General features: G+C 40.9%; 1 protein-coding gene across 1 annotated transcript; it reads left to right on the top strand.

Moving 5' to 3' along the window:
* Positions 1-1,476: 1,476 nt before the first annotated feature.
* Positions 1,477-3,609, top strand: LOC106632548. The gene has a single exon (XM_042228773.1). The coding sequence runs from the start codon at positions 1,552-1,554 to the stop codon at positions 3,607-3,609; it is 2,058 nt and encodes a 685-aa protein (XP_042084707.1). The 5' UTR covers positions 1,477-1,551.
* The last annotated feature ends 10,062 nt before the right edge of the window (positions 3,610-13,671 follow it).

Consider the following 13,671-nt stretch of genomic DNA (forward strand, 5'->3'; position numbering starts at 1 on the left):
AAAAATGCAGGACATTCAGAAACAAGTCCATCGATGACAGGAAGGCCTTTCTAAAACAGAAAGGAATATGCTTCAAGTGTTGTTCTTCAACTTCACATGTTGCCAAAGACTGCAAATCTTCCGTGAAATGCTTAGAGTGTGAAAGCATCTATCATGATGCAGCCATGCACCCTGGCCCACAACCTCAACTCACCAAGGCTCCTCCACCACCACAAGAGAACGGCGGGGAGGGAGAAGATGACTCTAATGTAACTGATGTTAGAACCAGCTGCACAGAGGTTTGTGGCCCCGGCCAGTGGGGTCGTTCTTGCTCTAAGATCTGCCTTGCAAAGGTCTACCCCAAACATTCAAAACACAAAGCCATTAAAGCTTATGTAATTCTGGACGACCAGAGCAATCGCTCATTAGCCAGGCCAGAGTTCTTTGAGCTGTTTGGTGTGGAGAACAAACCACTCTTATACCATCTCAGAACATGCTCCGGCGTCATCGAAACGTATGGCAGGAAGGCAGAAGGATTCCAGATAGAGTCGTTGAACGGCAACGTTCTCATACCTCTTCCACCACTCCTTGAGTGCCCTGAAATCCCTAACAATTGAGCTGAAATCCCAACACCAGGTGCAGTTTTGCATCATCCTCATCTCCACCATATAGCCAAACACATCCCTGATCTAGACCCAGAAGCAGAGATACTCCTGCTGCTCGGGAGAGACGTGCTTAGAGCACACAAGGTCAGGCAGCAAGTTAACGGGCCACACAACGCTCCCTTTGCACAACGTCTCGATCTAGGCTGGGTGGTGATAGGGGAGGTGTGCCTAGGTAATGTGCATAAGCCAACAGTTGACACATTCAAGACCCATGTGCTAGACAGCGGTCGCCATTCCATATTTCAGCCCTGTGCAAGTTTCATGCAGGTCAAAGAAACACAGCCAAGCTTCAACAAGTCTAACAAAATGCCAGAGAGGATGCTAGGACACACAGTGTTTAACCAATCTGAACATGATAACAAACCTGCCCCATCAATAGAAGACATCCTCTTCCTAGAGATCATGGATACAAATGTCCACAGAGATGACACTGGTAGTTGGGTTGCTCCATTGCCGTTCAAAGAACCACGGCAACGTTTGCCAAATAATAAAGAGCATGCGGTTAAGAGGTTTGAATCCTTGCAACGCCAATTCAGGAAGAAACCCGAGATGCAGAAGCAATATGTGGCATTCATGGAGAAGATCATTGCCAACGGTCACGCAGAGGTGGCACCACCCTTGAGGGAAGATGAAGAGTGCTGGTTTCTTCCATCATTCGGGGTATACCACCCACAAAAGCCCAACCAAATCAGGGTGGTTTTTGATTCCAGCGCTCAGTACTGCGGGGTCTCCCTCAATGACGTGCTTCTGACTGGTCCCGACCTCAACAATTCTCTCTTGGGTGTCCTTCTACGCTTTCGAAGGGAGAGAGTAGCTATCCCGCCGACATGTGCCACGTGCATACACATCAACCTCGCTCACCAAAGCTGTGCGCACAGAGTTGTTTGTATTCTCAGATGCCTCAACTATGGCCATTGGGGCTATCGCTTACTTGAGAGCCATCCAGGAGGATGGAAAAGTGGAAGTAGGATTTGTTATGGGCAAAGCCAAATTAGCACCCCAGTCTGAACCAACAATCCCGAGGCTCGAACTCTGCGCTGCTGTCCTTGCAGTAGAAATGGCAGATCTCATCCGAGAGGAGCTGGATCTGAAATTGGATGCTGTCAGGTTCTACACGGACAGTAAGGTGGTACTCGGGTACATTTGCAATACGACAAAACGCTTCTACACATATGTCCATAACAGAGTCCAACGTATCCGACAATCTACCAGACCAGAACAATGGCATTATGTGTGCACGGAAGCAAACCCTGCGGACCATGCATCCAGATCTCTGCCTGCATCCCATCTGACACAGAGTTCTTGGTTCACCGGACCTTCATTCCTGCATCAGTTATCTGCAGAAACAACACAAACCAGTGAGACGTTTGAGCTCATCGACCCGGGAAATGACTCAGAGATTCGACCACAGGTACGCACCTACACTACTCATCTGAAGGAACCTGTACTTACCCCTGATCGCTTTCGCCGTTTCTCCACCTTTACCTCTCTACTGCGAGCAGTGGCTTTCCTTATCCATGTGGCAAGATCTCACAAACATTCAAACCAAAACAGCAGGTGTACAGGATGGCACACATGTCGCTTACCTCGTACTGTGGATGAAATAGCTCAAGCAAAACATGTCATTCTGCAAGCAGCACAAATGCCAGCCTTTGCCAAGGAACTGTCAGCCCTCCAAGCAAACAAAGTGGTGCCCACAAACAGCCCGTTGCATAAACTCAGTCCAACTTTGGAGAGTAGTCTCATCTGCATTGGAGGCAGACTGAAACATTCTCAACTAACGTGTGAAGAAAAGAACCCAGTAATCCTACCCAAGGACAGCTACGTTTCCTTACTGCTCGTACGACATCACCATGAGCAGGTGAGACATCAGGGTCGACATCTCACAGAAGGTGCAGTAAGGGCAGCTGGACTGTGGATTTTGGGTGGGAAGCGACTAATCAATTCAGTCCTACACAAATGCGTAATCTGCCGGAAGCTGCGTGGGAGACCGGAAGAACAACGTATGGCTGACTTACCGCCGGAACGTCTCAAGGTTTGCCCTCCCTTCACATACGTGGGGCTTGACGTCTTTGGACCTTGGTCTGTTGTAACCAGACGCACCAGAGGAGGACAGGCAGAGAGCAAACGGTGGGCCATGATGTTTAGTTGTTTGAGTTCAAGGGCCGTCCACATTGAGCTGATTGAGTCTATGGACACATCTAGCTGTATAAATGCTCTCAGGCGGTTCTTCGCTCTCAGAGGCCCTGCAAAGGAACTTCAGTCTGATTGTGGGACCAACTTCATTGGAGCTAGCAAGGAGTTGGAGATGGGTAATACTGTACAGGGGTACCTCAGCAAGCAAGGATGTAGCTGGAACTTCAGACCTCCGCATGCTTCCCACATGGGAGGCTCATGGGAACGGATGATTGGTGTTGCCAGGAGAATCCTTGATTCAATGCTCTTGCAGCAAAAGAGTCGCCTGACCCATGAAGTGCTGTCAACACTAATGGCAGAAATTACAGCTATCATCAATGCACGTCCACTCCTACCTGTGTCTACAGACCCAAACCAACCTTTCATTCTTTCACCAGCCATGCTCCTCACACAGAAATCAGGAGTTCCACCTCCTCCAGGAGATTTCACAGACAAGGACCTCTTCACAAAACAATGGAGGCAAGTTCAAGCACTCGCGAACCAGTTTTGGGCCCGTTGGAGCAAAGAATACTTACCATCCTTACAACAAAGACAAAAATGGACAGTGACACGCAGAAACCTTCAAGTTGGGGATCTGGTCCTCCTCAGGGACAAGCAGACCATCCGCAACTACTGGCCCATGGCCATAGTCACAGCAACCTTTCCTGGGAAGGATGGACATGTGAGAAAGGTTGAAGTAAAACGACCGACCGGTGAACAAAAAAAAAAAAAAAAAAAAAAAAACGACGACGTGACACAAGAACCTTCCTTAGGCCAGTTGCAGAAGTAGTTCTTCTTCTGCCTAAGGACTGATTTAAGGACTGTTGTTTGGACTCATTCAAGTTCATAGTGGCCTCACATAGGCCAGGCGGGGAGTGTGATGCCTCAAAGGCATTTATGTTATTTATCTTTAATGTTTGCTTTAAAATAATTATTTTGTATGTATTTAAGTTAAAAAGAACAGTAAAAAGAGTTAAAAATGTTAAGAAGCTTTAATTTTGAAGGTGAACTTGCTAATAACCTCACTTCCTGGTGGGTTACCTGTATTGCTTCATTTCCTGTTTAATTCCTCTTCCTGGTTGCTCTAAGAGGGAGAGGGACATGCGGTCTTGCTCTGAGGCTTATCCACAGCCATCCACTTGGGAACATTGTTCAGGCAACGCCTTTTCACCGCTTGTCAAATGAAGATTCTGAGTAAAAAGTCAACTCTACTCGGACTCGTGTATTCATTGACAGAGGTTTAGCTTGGTGTTTGATCAGAGTTGCTACACTCTGCAACAGAACACTACATAACTTGAAGTCTAAAAAAGTCAAGAAAATAGATTTATTAATCACATGGGACAATAAGGACTACAAGCTAGCTCTACAAACCAATGAGCATTGGTATGTAGGAGAGTAAACGCAATAACTAAACTAAGCTAAACAGACCTTTGATGGTCTGTCCCCTGGACCTGTCAAATAATCCAAGAAGACGCTAATATTAAAAAAGATCATAGCAAAACTCCAATTACTTTAAAACTTGAATACATGAAACATTCTTAGTCCTGGCTCTCCACATATTAACACTTGGTGAGGGCAGCTTCTAGTGTGATGCTTTGACTTCACTAGAAATAGATGTAAAACCCAACATTTGATCAAAAAAATACTGATTGAAATTGTCTGTAAGTATCTTTATGTGAAGAGAATTTAATGATTACACATTAGTCAACAAAATACTTTTGACGTTTTCCATTGTGCACGAGTCCATGTTTGTGCTCGTATCATTCAGAAAAAAGTTGCCTGTAATTTACCTCGGTTAAACTGCTTTACCACTTCAAAATGAAATACCTCATGATCATAATTATCACTTTTTTGAAGAGGTACTGGGAACAAAGCCAGAACCGGTTGTTAATACAGAAACCCTCAGGCCGGCCTGTATTTACCGTTTTTCTTAATGACACTTCAGTCGACTTGGTGGTAAGTCCGTATATGTTAACATATGTGGTTCAAATCTGAGTCTCCGCAACTGGGCGTACAAATGTGAGACCACAAGTAAAGAAAATGTCACATACATTTTGAATCTTGTTAAAAAATCTAATTGAAAAGTCCAATATTCTTGGTGTGTGTTGAGGTGTGTTTGGGCATTTTGAATCCTCCTCTGTAAAAACGCAAATCAGAGAAAATAGGCAGTTGCTTCCACTGGGGCAGAAAGAAAATTCAGGAAACAGACTCAAAACTTTTGTGAAACTTTTATCGAGACATCCACGGTGAAATGCTGGTAGTTCTTTGTCCAAATCAAATGTTTCATCACGTTTTCCCTCTGAGGAAATGGTTTAGAGATGCTATTTGTTCTTTAGCTTTACAAGTTTTAATCGCCTGATTTTTTTTACTAATCTTCCTTGGGATAATTTGTTTAAAGAGCCTTTAATTCCTCAGTGGAAACCTTGAATCTTATTCTGCTTCAGGTGCAACAACACCAGTTTCCACATGAGACAGCAGTGTGTGAGCTGCTATCATGTATGCTTTGGAGAGAGTGGCATTAACAAAACGGAAAGCGCAGGAGAAGAGCTGAAGATGTTAAGACTTTTACTAGGAGTCAGCAGAATGGTCAGGATAAACAATGAGTATATCAGGGGGACAGCTCAGGTCAAGAGGGATAGTAGATGTATTGGGCACAGGATGTTGACTATCGAGCTGCCAGGCAGGAGGAGAAGAGGCCGAGTAAAGAAAAAGAATTTCAGAGTAGATGTCCTACTAACATAGCCTAATTCTGTAAGGAGAGGTCATTTAGAACTGAACATGAACATGAACTGAACATGATTTATTCAGAAATAGAACTAAATTTAAAAACTAGACTCCGATTTCCCAACATAGAAGAACAAATACCCAGCAATGATAGAGATTAGGACAGCACTTCCTGGAGTCCAGTCACTGCTGATAGTGGAGATGAAGATGGAGGCTCTGAACGACCAGGATGAGGCAGAAATGCAGAGCAGGCAGATCACACAAGATCTGAGAGTGAAAAAAAGCAGAATAACAGAAGAGGAAAGAAGGCTGATTGGATTGGGGAAGGTGGGCAAAAAAATGACTGGTCTAGGATAATTGTTAGAACTGAGTTTGACAGTGTGGGAATAAGGAAGAGCAGACTTACAGCTCAAACATCCAGGAATTCAGCCAGAAGTAAAAAAAAGATCTTCCTTTTTAAGCATAGGCTTTTCTGTTCATTTTCAGCATCACTTGAGTCGCAAGCAAGCATTGTTGGACAAAATTGCATGATTATTTTATGTTATCTGTCCATTAGAGTCCAAACACCCATCACATCATAGCAAACCATCTAAGTGTTGTTTTATTTATTTATATAGCTTTAATGCACATAAAAAAACAGCTGCTTGTTTAAGTAAAATAAATGGATTTTTTTTTTTTTTTGCGCTAGTAAAGTTGTGGAGTTGTATTTTGTCTCGCAGAAATTATATCGTCAGTTATATCGTTATCACAAATTTTCAAATATATATCGTGATAAATATTTTTGGCCATATCGCCCTGCTCTACCTCTGACGGTCGGTTTCTGTTGGAATAAATGTGATCAAATCCATAAAATCAGTGTGGATTCAATTACTACATTCACTGTGAACTGACTTTGTTGACAATAAAATCTTTTCTGTCTCCACCCACACCCACACAATATCACAACAGATGCTACATTGTTTCCTGGCAACAGCAGCAAACTGCTGCACTTTGATGAGAAAGGCATTACTTAGAGCACGACTTGGAACAATTAAAAGCCTTACCAAACATCTTTTTTGTTCACTTTTAAATGTGTGGCAGGTAGGCCATGAGTTATTTTCTCATCATATATAATACTCTGTGACGTCCTTGAAGAAATGTTCTGGAACACAGTGATCTTTGGCTGGATGTCACCTCACGTTTCCCCTGAGGCCAAAAGTCGAGAGATACACTAACCCAGTTTGTTCTGCAGGAATTTCTGTAATTGTCTTTGATGTATTTCAATTTCATTTTCCACACCCTATGTTCTTCTCAAGGTGTGTGAATGCAGGCTGCAGGTGTGTTAGCTTTGATGTTTGTAGGTGTGCGTGTTTCACTGGGTGGGAACGTGTTTCTATTTACAAATTCTGTGAGTATGCGTGGATGTCAGAATCAGGATGGTTTCTGGGTTTGGTGGGCTGGTTCACTTGAAGGTGCATTTAGATAACTGATATCACGGGCAGATTAAAAGAAGAACACAGGTCAGTGTCTTCACACAGAAAGAGGCAATGCACAATAGGGGTATATATTGTGAAGTTACAAATGATCCCCTAGTACCAAGAATATGGAGAGGGAGAAATCCCCTTTTATAGGAAGACTTCTTCCATAATAAAGTTCATGGATTGACGGTGAAGGGATAGAGAAGGCAGAAAAGAGGAACACAGGGAGACCGCAAACAGCAAACAAGACAAACACAAATTACAGGAAAAAAATCCACCAACGTTAATGGCATGAGAAAGTAGCACATAAAGGAGACGAGACAGGAAGTACTAAGGTAAAGTCCCCCAGCAGGCTGAGCCTGTAGTAGCAGAACTAAAGGATGATTCAGGGCAACCTGAACAAATGTAAAGCTCTTGGAGTCATCTTTTTTATTTATTTATTTATTTTTACATGCATTCATTAACTGGATAGTTAAGTTTGGGAGCTACTAATTCCTGCAGCTGTTCATCAAATTAATAGTTAATGGCTATTAATTCGACACATGCTTATGCACATGCATCGTGTATAAAAAAAGCAAACAGTATCTTGTTGTTTGCTTCCAGGTCCTCCTGTCATGTAAGAGCTGTTTTGATGTTTTAATGTGGATGGCATGTTTGACATGTGCCATTATGCCGTCATTACAGCTTGTCAGGGTTTTCCTTGTGATGTCAGCCTGGCACTCTATGTTAGGGATAAAGCAGATTTATGCCAACTTCCTACTAATGTTCTCAGCTTACTTCATTTGTTCATATTGACAGACTTTACTGAAATGTTTAACTGTAAGAACACTTTATAACACCGGGTCCCGTTATGCTCTAAGGGCTGTAAGGAGGACTCAGCCTGTATTCAGCTCCAAAAAATATTCTTGAGCTACTTTTTCAAACAGTTCCATAAGCAGCTTTTTTCCCAAGAAAAACATTCTGCTAGACTTTTCAAATATCAGCTGGATCGCCATTTGGTCTGGGCTTCTGCTCCAACAGGCGTTCTGGCCCATTTCAACCCCTAAACATTACCCTTTGTGTATACACCAGGATGTACCTGATGAATTTGTGATATAGTTTAGTGAAACATGCTAACTAGTTTCTATGAAATGATAAAAATCAACCCGATGTTTCTTCTGGTTTGATCAAATTCGCCTTGGTCACTTTACATATAACACTTGTTTGTAAAACTTTAGTAAAAGTAGTAATTCATTTTTCCCTTAAACATTAAAATTATGAGTATTAACATTCGTATATTATAATTTCTATGTATTTTCATCATAATTTTTTCTGAATTATAAGTTGTTTTCGTCATTGTGTCATTGCTGACATCATTTATCAGCAATGATGACACTGGCGCACAAACACGTTATAGACCCTTTAAACATGTATTTGTGACCTGGCGATAACAATGATCAGAATTCTTCAAATGTACCATTTTACAGCCATATCAGGTTATTACTATTTCTACTGCTAAGTGAGTAAAATCCATGCAACAAATATCTGTAACTGAGTTGGGATTAGTCAAAACAATAAACAAATTTATGATTTGACCCCTTTAAAATTTACTTATAAATTTATCTGAGATGTTGTGAATTACTTTTCTTATTCTTTCCAGTTCATACTGGCTCAGCAATCATAAATGTTGTTTTGAATTTATCATCCTCTTACTCGTATTTCAGTGGGCTCTGAGAGAAATGCTGAAGCCTTTTAATCCCCAGTAGAGATTTAAAATGCTGAGTAGCTAGTGCTGAATTAGCAACAACTGCAGTATATATCCAGCCAAGTCATTAAAGATCTCACAATTTCATAATTTTACTTTTTGATCACTCCGTTGTTTTTTTAAAATGTTTCTTCTTTCTTCTTATTGTCAGAAGAATTCTAAGCAGCGCTCATCATAGTCTTTATCATTACTACTATGCAGTGAATACATTATGAATGATCAAAAATTCACTATTAGCCTTGAGAAATGTGTTAAATAAAGGTTGAAAAAAAGAAGCAAACATAAAAACAACAACATAAAAGTCTTTGTTGAACTGAAGCTCACAACAGACACATTAACAGGTGCGTGTCTGAAATCAAGCAGTGCTTATAACTCCACATGTCCTCCACTGAGACACGAGGCCAAAAGCAACAGACTGAGTCGACATTTGTTTCTTTCTCAGTGTTTCTCAATTTCTTTCTCGTTTTTTTGTCTCCTTCTTCCTTTTTCTCTTTTTTAACTGTCCAAACATACACACACAAGCATAAACAAACACAGCTACATGCATGCGCCCTGCCAAAGAGAGATGATGAATACCCTAGGCGGATGGACCGAATTAAAAACAACATTAATGAAAAAGCTCTAATTGCAGCCATTTATCAGCCTGTCCAGTGTTGAACTCCAAGCCTTACAGATACAAATCAGTGTGACTCCTTAAATTGTGTATGCGACTGAGCAGTGTGAACATTTTCCACACTGGAATTTCTGTGCACTCAGTTTTTATGCAGTGCAAAAAACGCCCCCAAAAAACAACAACAAAACCCCACAAAAACTACCAAAAAACACAAGTTTAATTCAATTCAAGCCAGTTCAGTTTTATTTATATAGCACCAAATCACAACAAAAAAAACATATTATATGTACACATTATAAACTTATATTAACTGTGGCCAAATGCTACAAATGCTGAGCATTTACAATGCTCTGTTTCCAACACTTTGCACAGCATGATGTCACCTGTCCTCTCAGGGACAGCCAGGTGACGTCTTACCAAATCGAGTCCTGTTACGTGAACTTTGAGTTTCATAGGCTGTCTTCACAAGATTGTATTAATGAGTCACCATAGAGCTGCAGCCAAAAAATATGAATTTTATGCTTTTGTCAACATATTTAATATAATTCAGCTCAGTTCAATTCACCAAATCACAACAACAGTTGCCTGAAGGCATTTTATATCATAAGGTAAAGACCCTACAATAACAGAGAGAAATCCACAACAATCAGATGACCCCCTATGAGCAAGCACTTAGAGAGAGTGGGAAGGAAAATCTCCCTTTTAACAGGAAGAAACCTCCAGCAGAACCAAGCTTCAATATACAGATTATGATAGAGAGGTTAAGCAGATAGCCACAGTTCATTTTTTTGAATTTGTATTGGTTTCAGTATTAGTATAATTTATTTATGTAAGCATTAAGACACCATGAACAAATTTATGCCAACTATCATTCTGATATTAGGTACGTGCTAGCCTTCTGTCCACAACAACCAGTTGCTTCTTCCTGTTTTGGTGTAACTACTCCCAAAATCACTGCTTCAACAATGGATGCCATCCAGGCAGCGTGTCCACTCATAAATCCATAACTGGACAATCAGCAGGTATAAGCTGAATGCTAACATTTTACTGGCAAAATCAACTCCCATTTATGAAAAAATGCAACTATTTAAATCTGATATACATTTAGTTCAGGTATACTGGAAAGCTACAAAGTATTGTGGTCTTTTCTTTTGGTCAACAAGTCAGCATAAAGAATTGTTGTAGTTATTTAGCTGCGTTCACTCCTATTTGTTGTGGACTGTCCCATCAGCACTCTCTGCTGAACTGAACTTTCTGTGGTTTAATAAGGAATGTTGTGGTTAGCTCTGCTCTGAGATACCTCTGGCTTTGATTGCTGAAGCTGCATTAACCTGTTATTCAAACCTTCTTCTGTTTACAAATAGCAACCAATCAGAATAAAGATGGCTCAAGGGAGGAGGGAAGTAGCTGAAATCATTTGTTACTGGTAGTGGATGAGCGGAGCAGCTGCACCATGACCCAGAAAAAGCAAATTAAGGATTACTAACGTGTCATACAAAGCTCCAACTGCAAGAAAAATGCAGCTGAAAATGAGCATTAAAGGTTCCCTTTATTTTTTTGTTAAACAGATCACCCCCACGAGATGTATTAGCTTGTGTCTTTTCATCACATACTGCAGGTGCTGCATATAAACTACAAAAGACATGAACAAAAGAGAAAAGTTTCTCACTTTTATTTGCATAAAAAATAATAATGCTGAGAGCTTCATAAATTCTGTAAGTTAACTCTAAGTTCTCTTTAACTGTCAGACCACTTCTTTGAAAATCAGCAGCTCTTGAAGTCAATGAAAACATTTGAATTGTTGGACAACAATACACTTGCACTTACCACAGCCTGTCTTAGCAATGACAGAACCCTATATCCACCAAATAAATCTAGAAGTTCCCTAAAAATGACCAGTTTATCCAACTATTGTAATGTGAGAAAAATAAGATGACTCCAGCCCATTTTGCAACAAACCAGTTATAAAGTAAAAAACTTAATTAAGAAAGAAACAAACAATGTGATTGTTTCATGGTTATAAGGTGTTTTAGGTGTTGGTCAAGTTAGATGGTGAAGCAATGCCACTAATTCAGATTGCGCTGATAACTATTTGCTTTGCTTTTGGTGATTTCGTGTATGGAAAAGTTTCCTGGTTGTGTCATATGTGGATATTTTTCTTACTGTTTCTTTTCTGTTGGCAGAACACAGAGAAAATGTGTTCTCTGATGAGTTTTCCAGTTTGAAGGTTTGATACAATCAAAGCATCATTTAATCTGGAGTTGAGTTCATCAGATTTTGCTACCATGCCATATAAGTTTTGTTTTTCCAAATTAGTCTCAGAATCTTAGACAAAGGCTCAGAGACTGTTTCCTTAAAACGTGTTTATGTGCCCTCACAAGTAAGTGCATTCACCTTTAAAATTAAAGTAAAGGGTGGGGAAAGGGATACAAGACTAAACTTGCCAGAGCAGCAGTCAGAATAGCCACAATCCATGAGGCTTTTATATATCACTGCTTTCACAAGATATTTCAACATACAAGAACCATGCAGTGTGAAAAGACTTAGTGACATCTCCTATTCACACAAATTTCACTGCTAAGTACAGGAAAAAAACTTATTTTTTTGATGATGCCACTGCAGAGAAGCTATAACATGATGAGATCGTGAAGAAAGATCAAAATTTGGCAGTTGTGCTACTTTAGTAAAACTGTACAATGGGCATAGGTTATCTGTAATCACACACTATATTATTTTATAACCTTGTTCACGAGTGACAGGAGAAGGGAGCGAGAGATCGACAGACGGATTGGTGCTGTGGCCGCAGTGATGTCGACACTGTGCTGCTCTGTTGTGGTGAAGAGGGAGCTGAGTGTAAAAGCAAAGCTCTCAATTTACCGGTCAATCTACGTTCCTACCCTCACCTATGATCACGAGCTGTTTGTAGTGACCAAAAGAACGAGATCGTGGATACAAGCGGCGGCAATGGGCTTCCTCTGAAGGGTGGCTGACCTCTGGCCATCCGGGAGGGTCTCAGAGTAGAGGTGCTGCTCCTTCACATCGAAAGCATCCAGTTGAGGTGGTTCAGGCATCTGACAAGGATGCCTCCTGGGCGCCTCCTGTCTGAGATGTTCTGGGCATTTCCCATCGGAAGGAGGCAGACCCAGAACACGCTGGAGAGGTTATATATCTTGGCTGGCCTGGGAACGCCGTGGTGTTGGTTAACTTCAGATGGATGGATATTATTATATAGAATTTTACTATAGGTATTTTGCTTTGCTTTGTTAACTTGTTTAAACCATGTATTTAAAATTGCATCTGATTAATAAAACCAGGTAAATAAAAGTCACAAATTATAAAATCTATTATAACTTATAATATGTAAATCGGTAATGGCTAACCCTGGGGTAGCTGTAGCTCAGGTGGTACATCACCTCATCTGTTATTTGGAAGGTTGGTGGTTTGATCCCGCCCATCTGTACGCAAGATACTAACCCCAAATAAATGAGCAGCATTTTGTAAATCAAGTGACAAACAAATAATGATTCTTACAGACACAAATAAAAAATTATAAATTGTTTGTTTATTTTTTAAAGTCCTTTATTGCTTTTGTCCAAAACATAGGGTTAGAGTGAGTAAGGATTTGGGGTTAGGATGACTTAGACTTCAGGGTTACCCAGATGGACCTATGCAGGCCAAACACTTGATCCCTCAGTAAAAACAAGCTGCACTTGAAATGCATTATAGGGCAAAATGTACTGGAGATACGTGCTACACTGAAGCTCCTGGTGCACAGTTTTTGTGCAGATGTTAATGTCAGGGGAGGTTTGGAAATCTGCACTTACAGAGTCACCAGAGTGTTGGCGACTTTCACACACTTTGTGCCTCTTAACTCGATGACCCTGCTCTGTAATTTCATGTGGTCAGCCCATTCGTGGCTGAGTTGTAGTGGTTCTTAAAGACTTCTGCAATAAAACCCTTTACTACCAGGAGAGAAAAGAATTTACAACTGACTTGTGCAACACTGGCATCCTGTTACAGTACCATCTTTGAATTTGGTGAGCTCTTTTGAACAACCCATTTTTTTTCACAAATGTTTGTAAAGGCAGATGTGCTTAGTTTGAACTAGAATTCAAACTGAGCGTTGTGGCCCAGTATATTTGTCCATACAGTGCATTATGTCAGCCAAAGTCAACTTTAGACACAGTATGGTATCGACAACACGAGTTAATGGCGAGCAGTTATCCAAGCTGCTGCTGGTAGATGCATTTGTTCAGCTTTGTTCAGAAGAAAAGGAGGCAGAAAAAGGGTTTCTTCATCTAAATAAAGACAAAA

Source organism: Haplochromis burtoni, unplaced genomic scaffold (genome assembly GCF_018398535.1).
Source record: "Haplochromis burtoni strain Fernald_Lab_line unplaced genomic scaffold, NCSU_Asbu1 Contig_349, whole genome shotgun sequence".
NCBI lineage: Eukaryota > Metazoa > Chordata > Actinopteri > Cichliformes > Cichlidae > Haplochromis > Haplochromis burtoni.

Excerpts from the sequence above, each read along its gene's own strand:
- LOC106632548 (XM_042228773.1), top strand. The coding sequence starts at position 1,552 with ATGGCCATTGGGGCTATCGCTTACTTGAGAGCCATCCAGGAGGATGGA.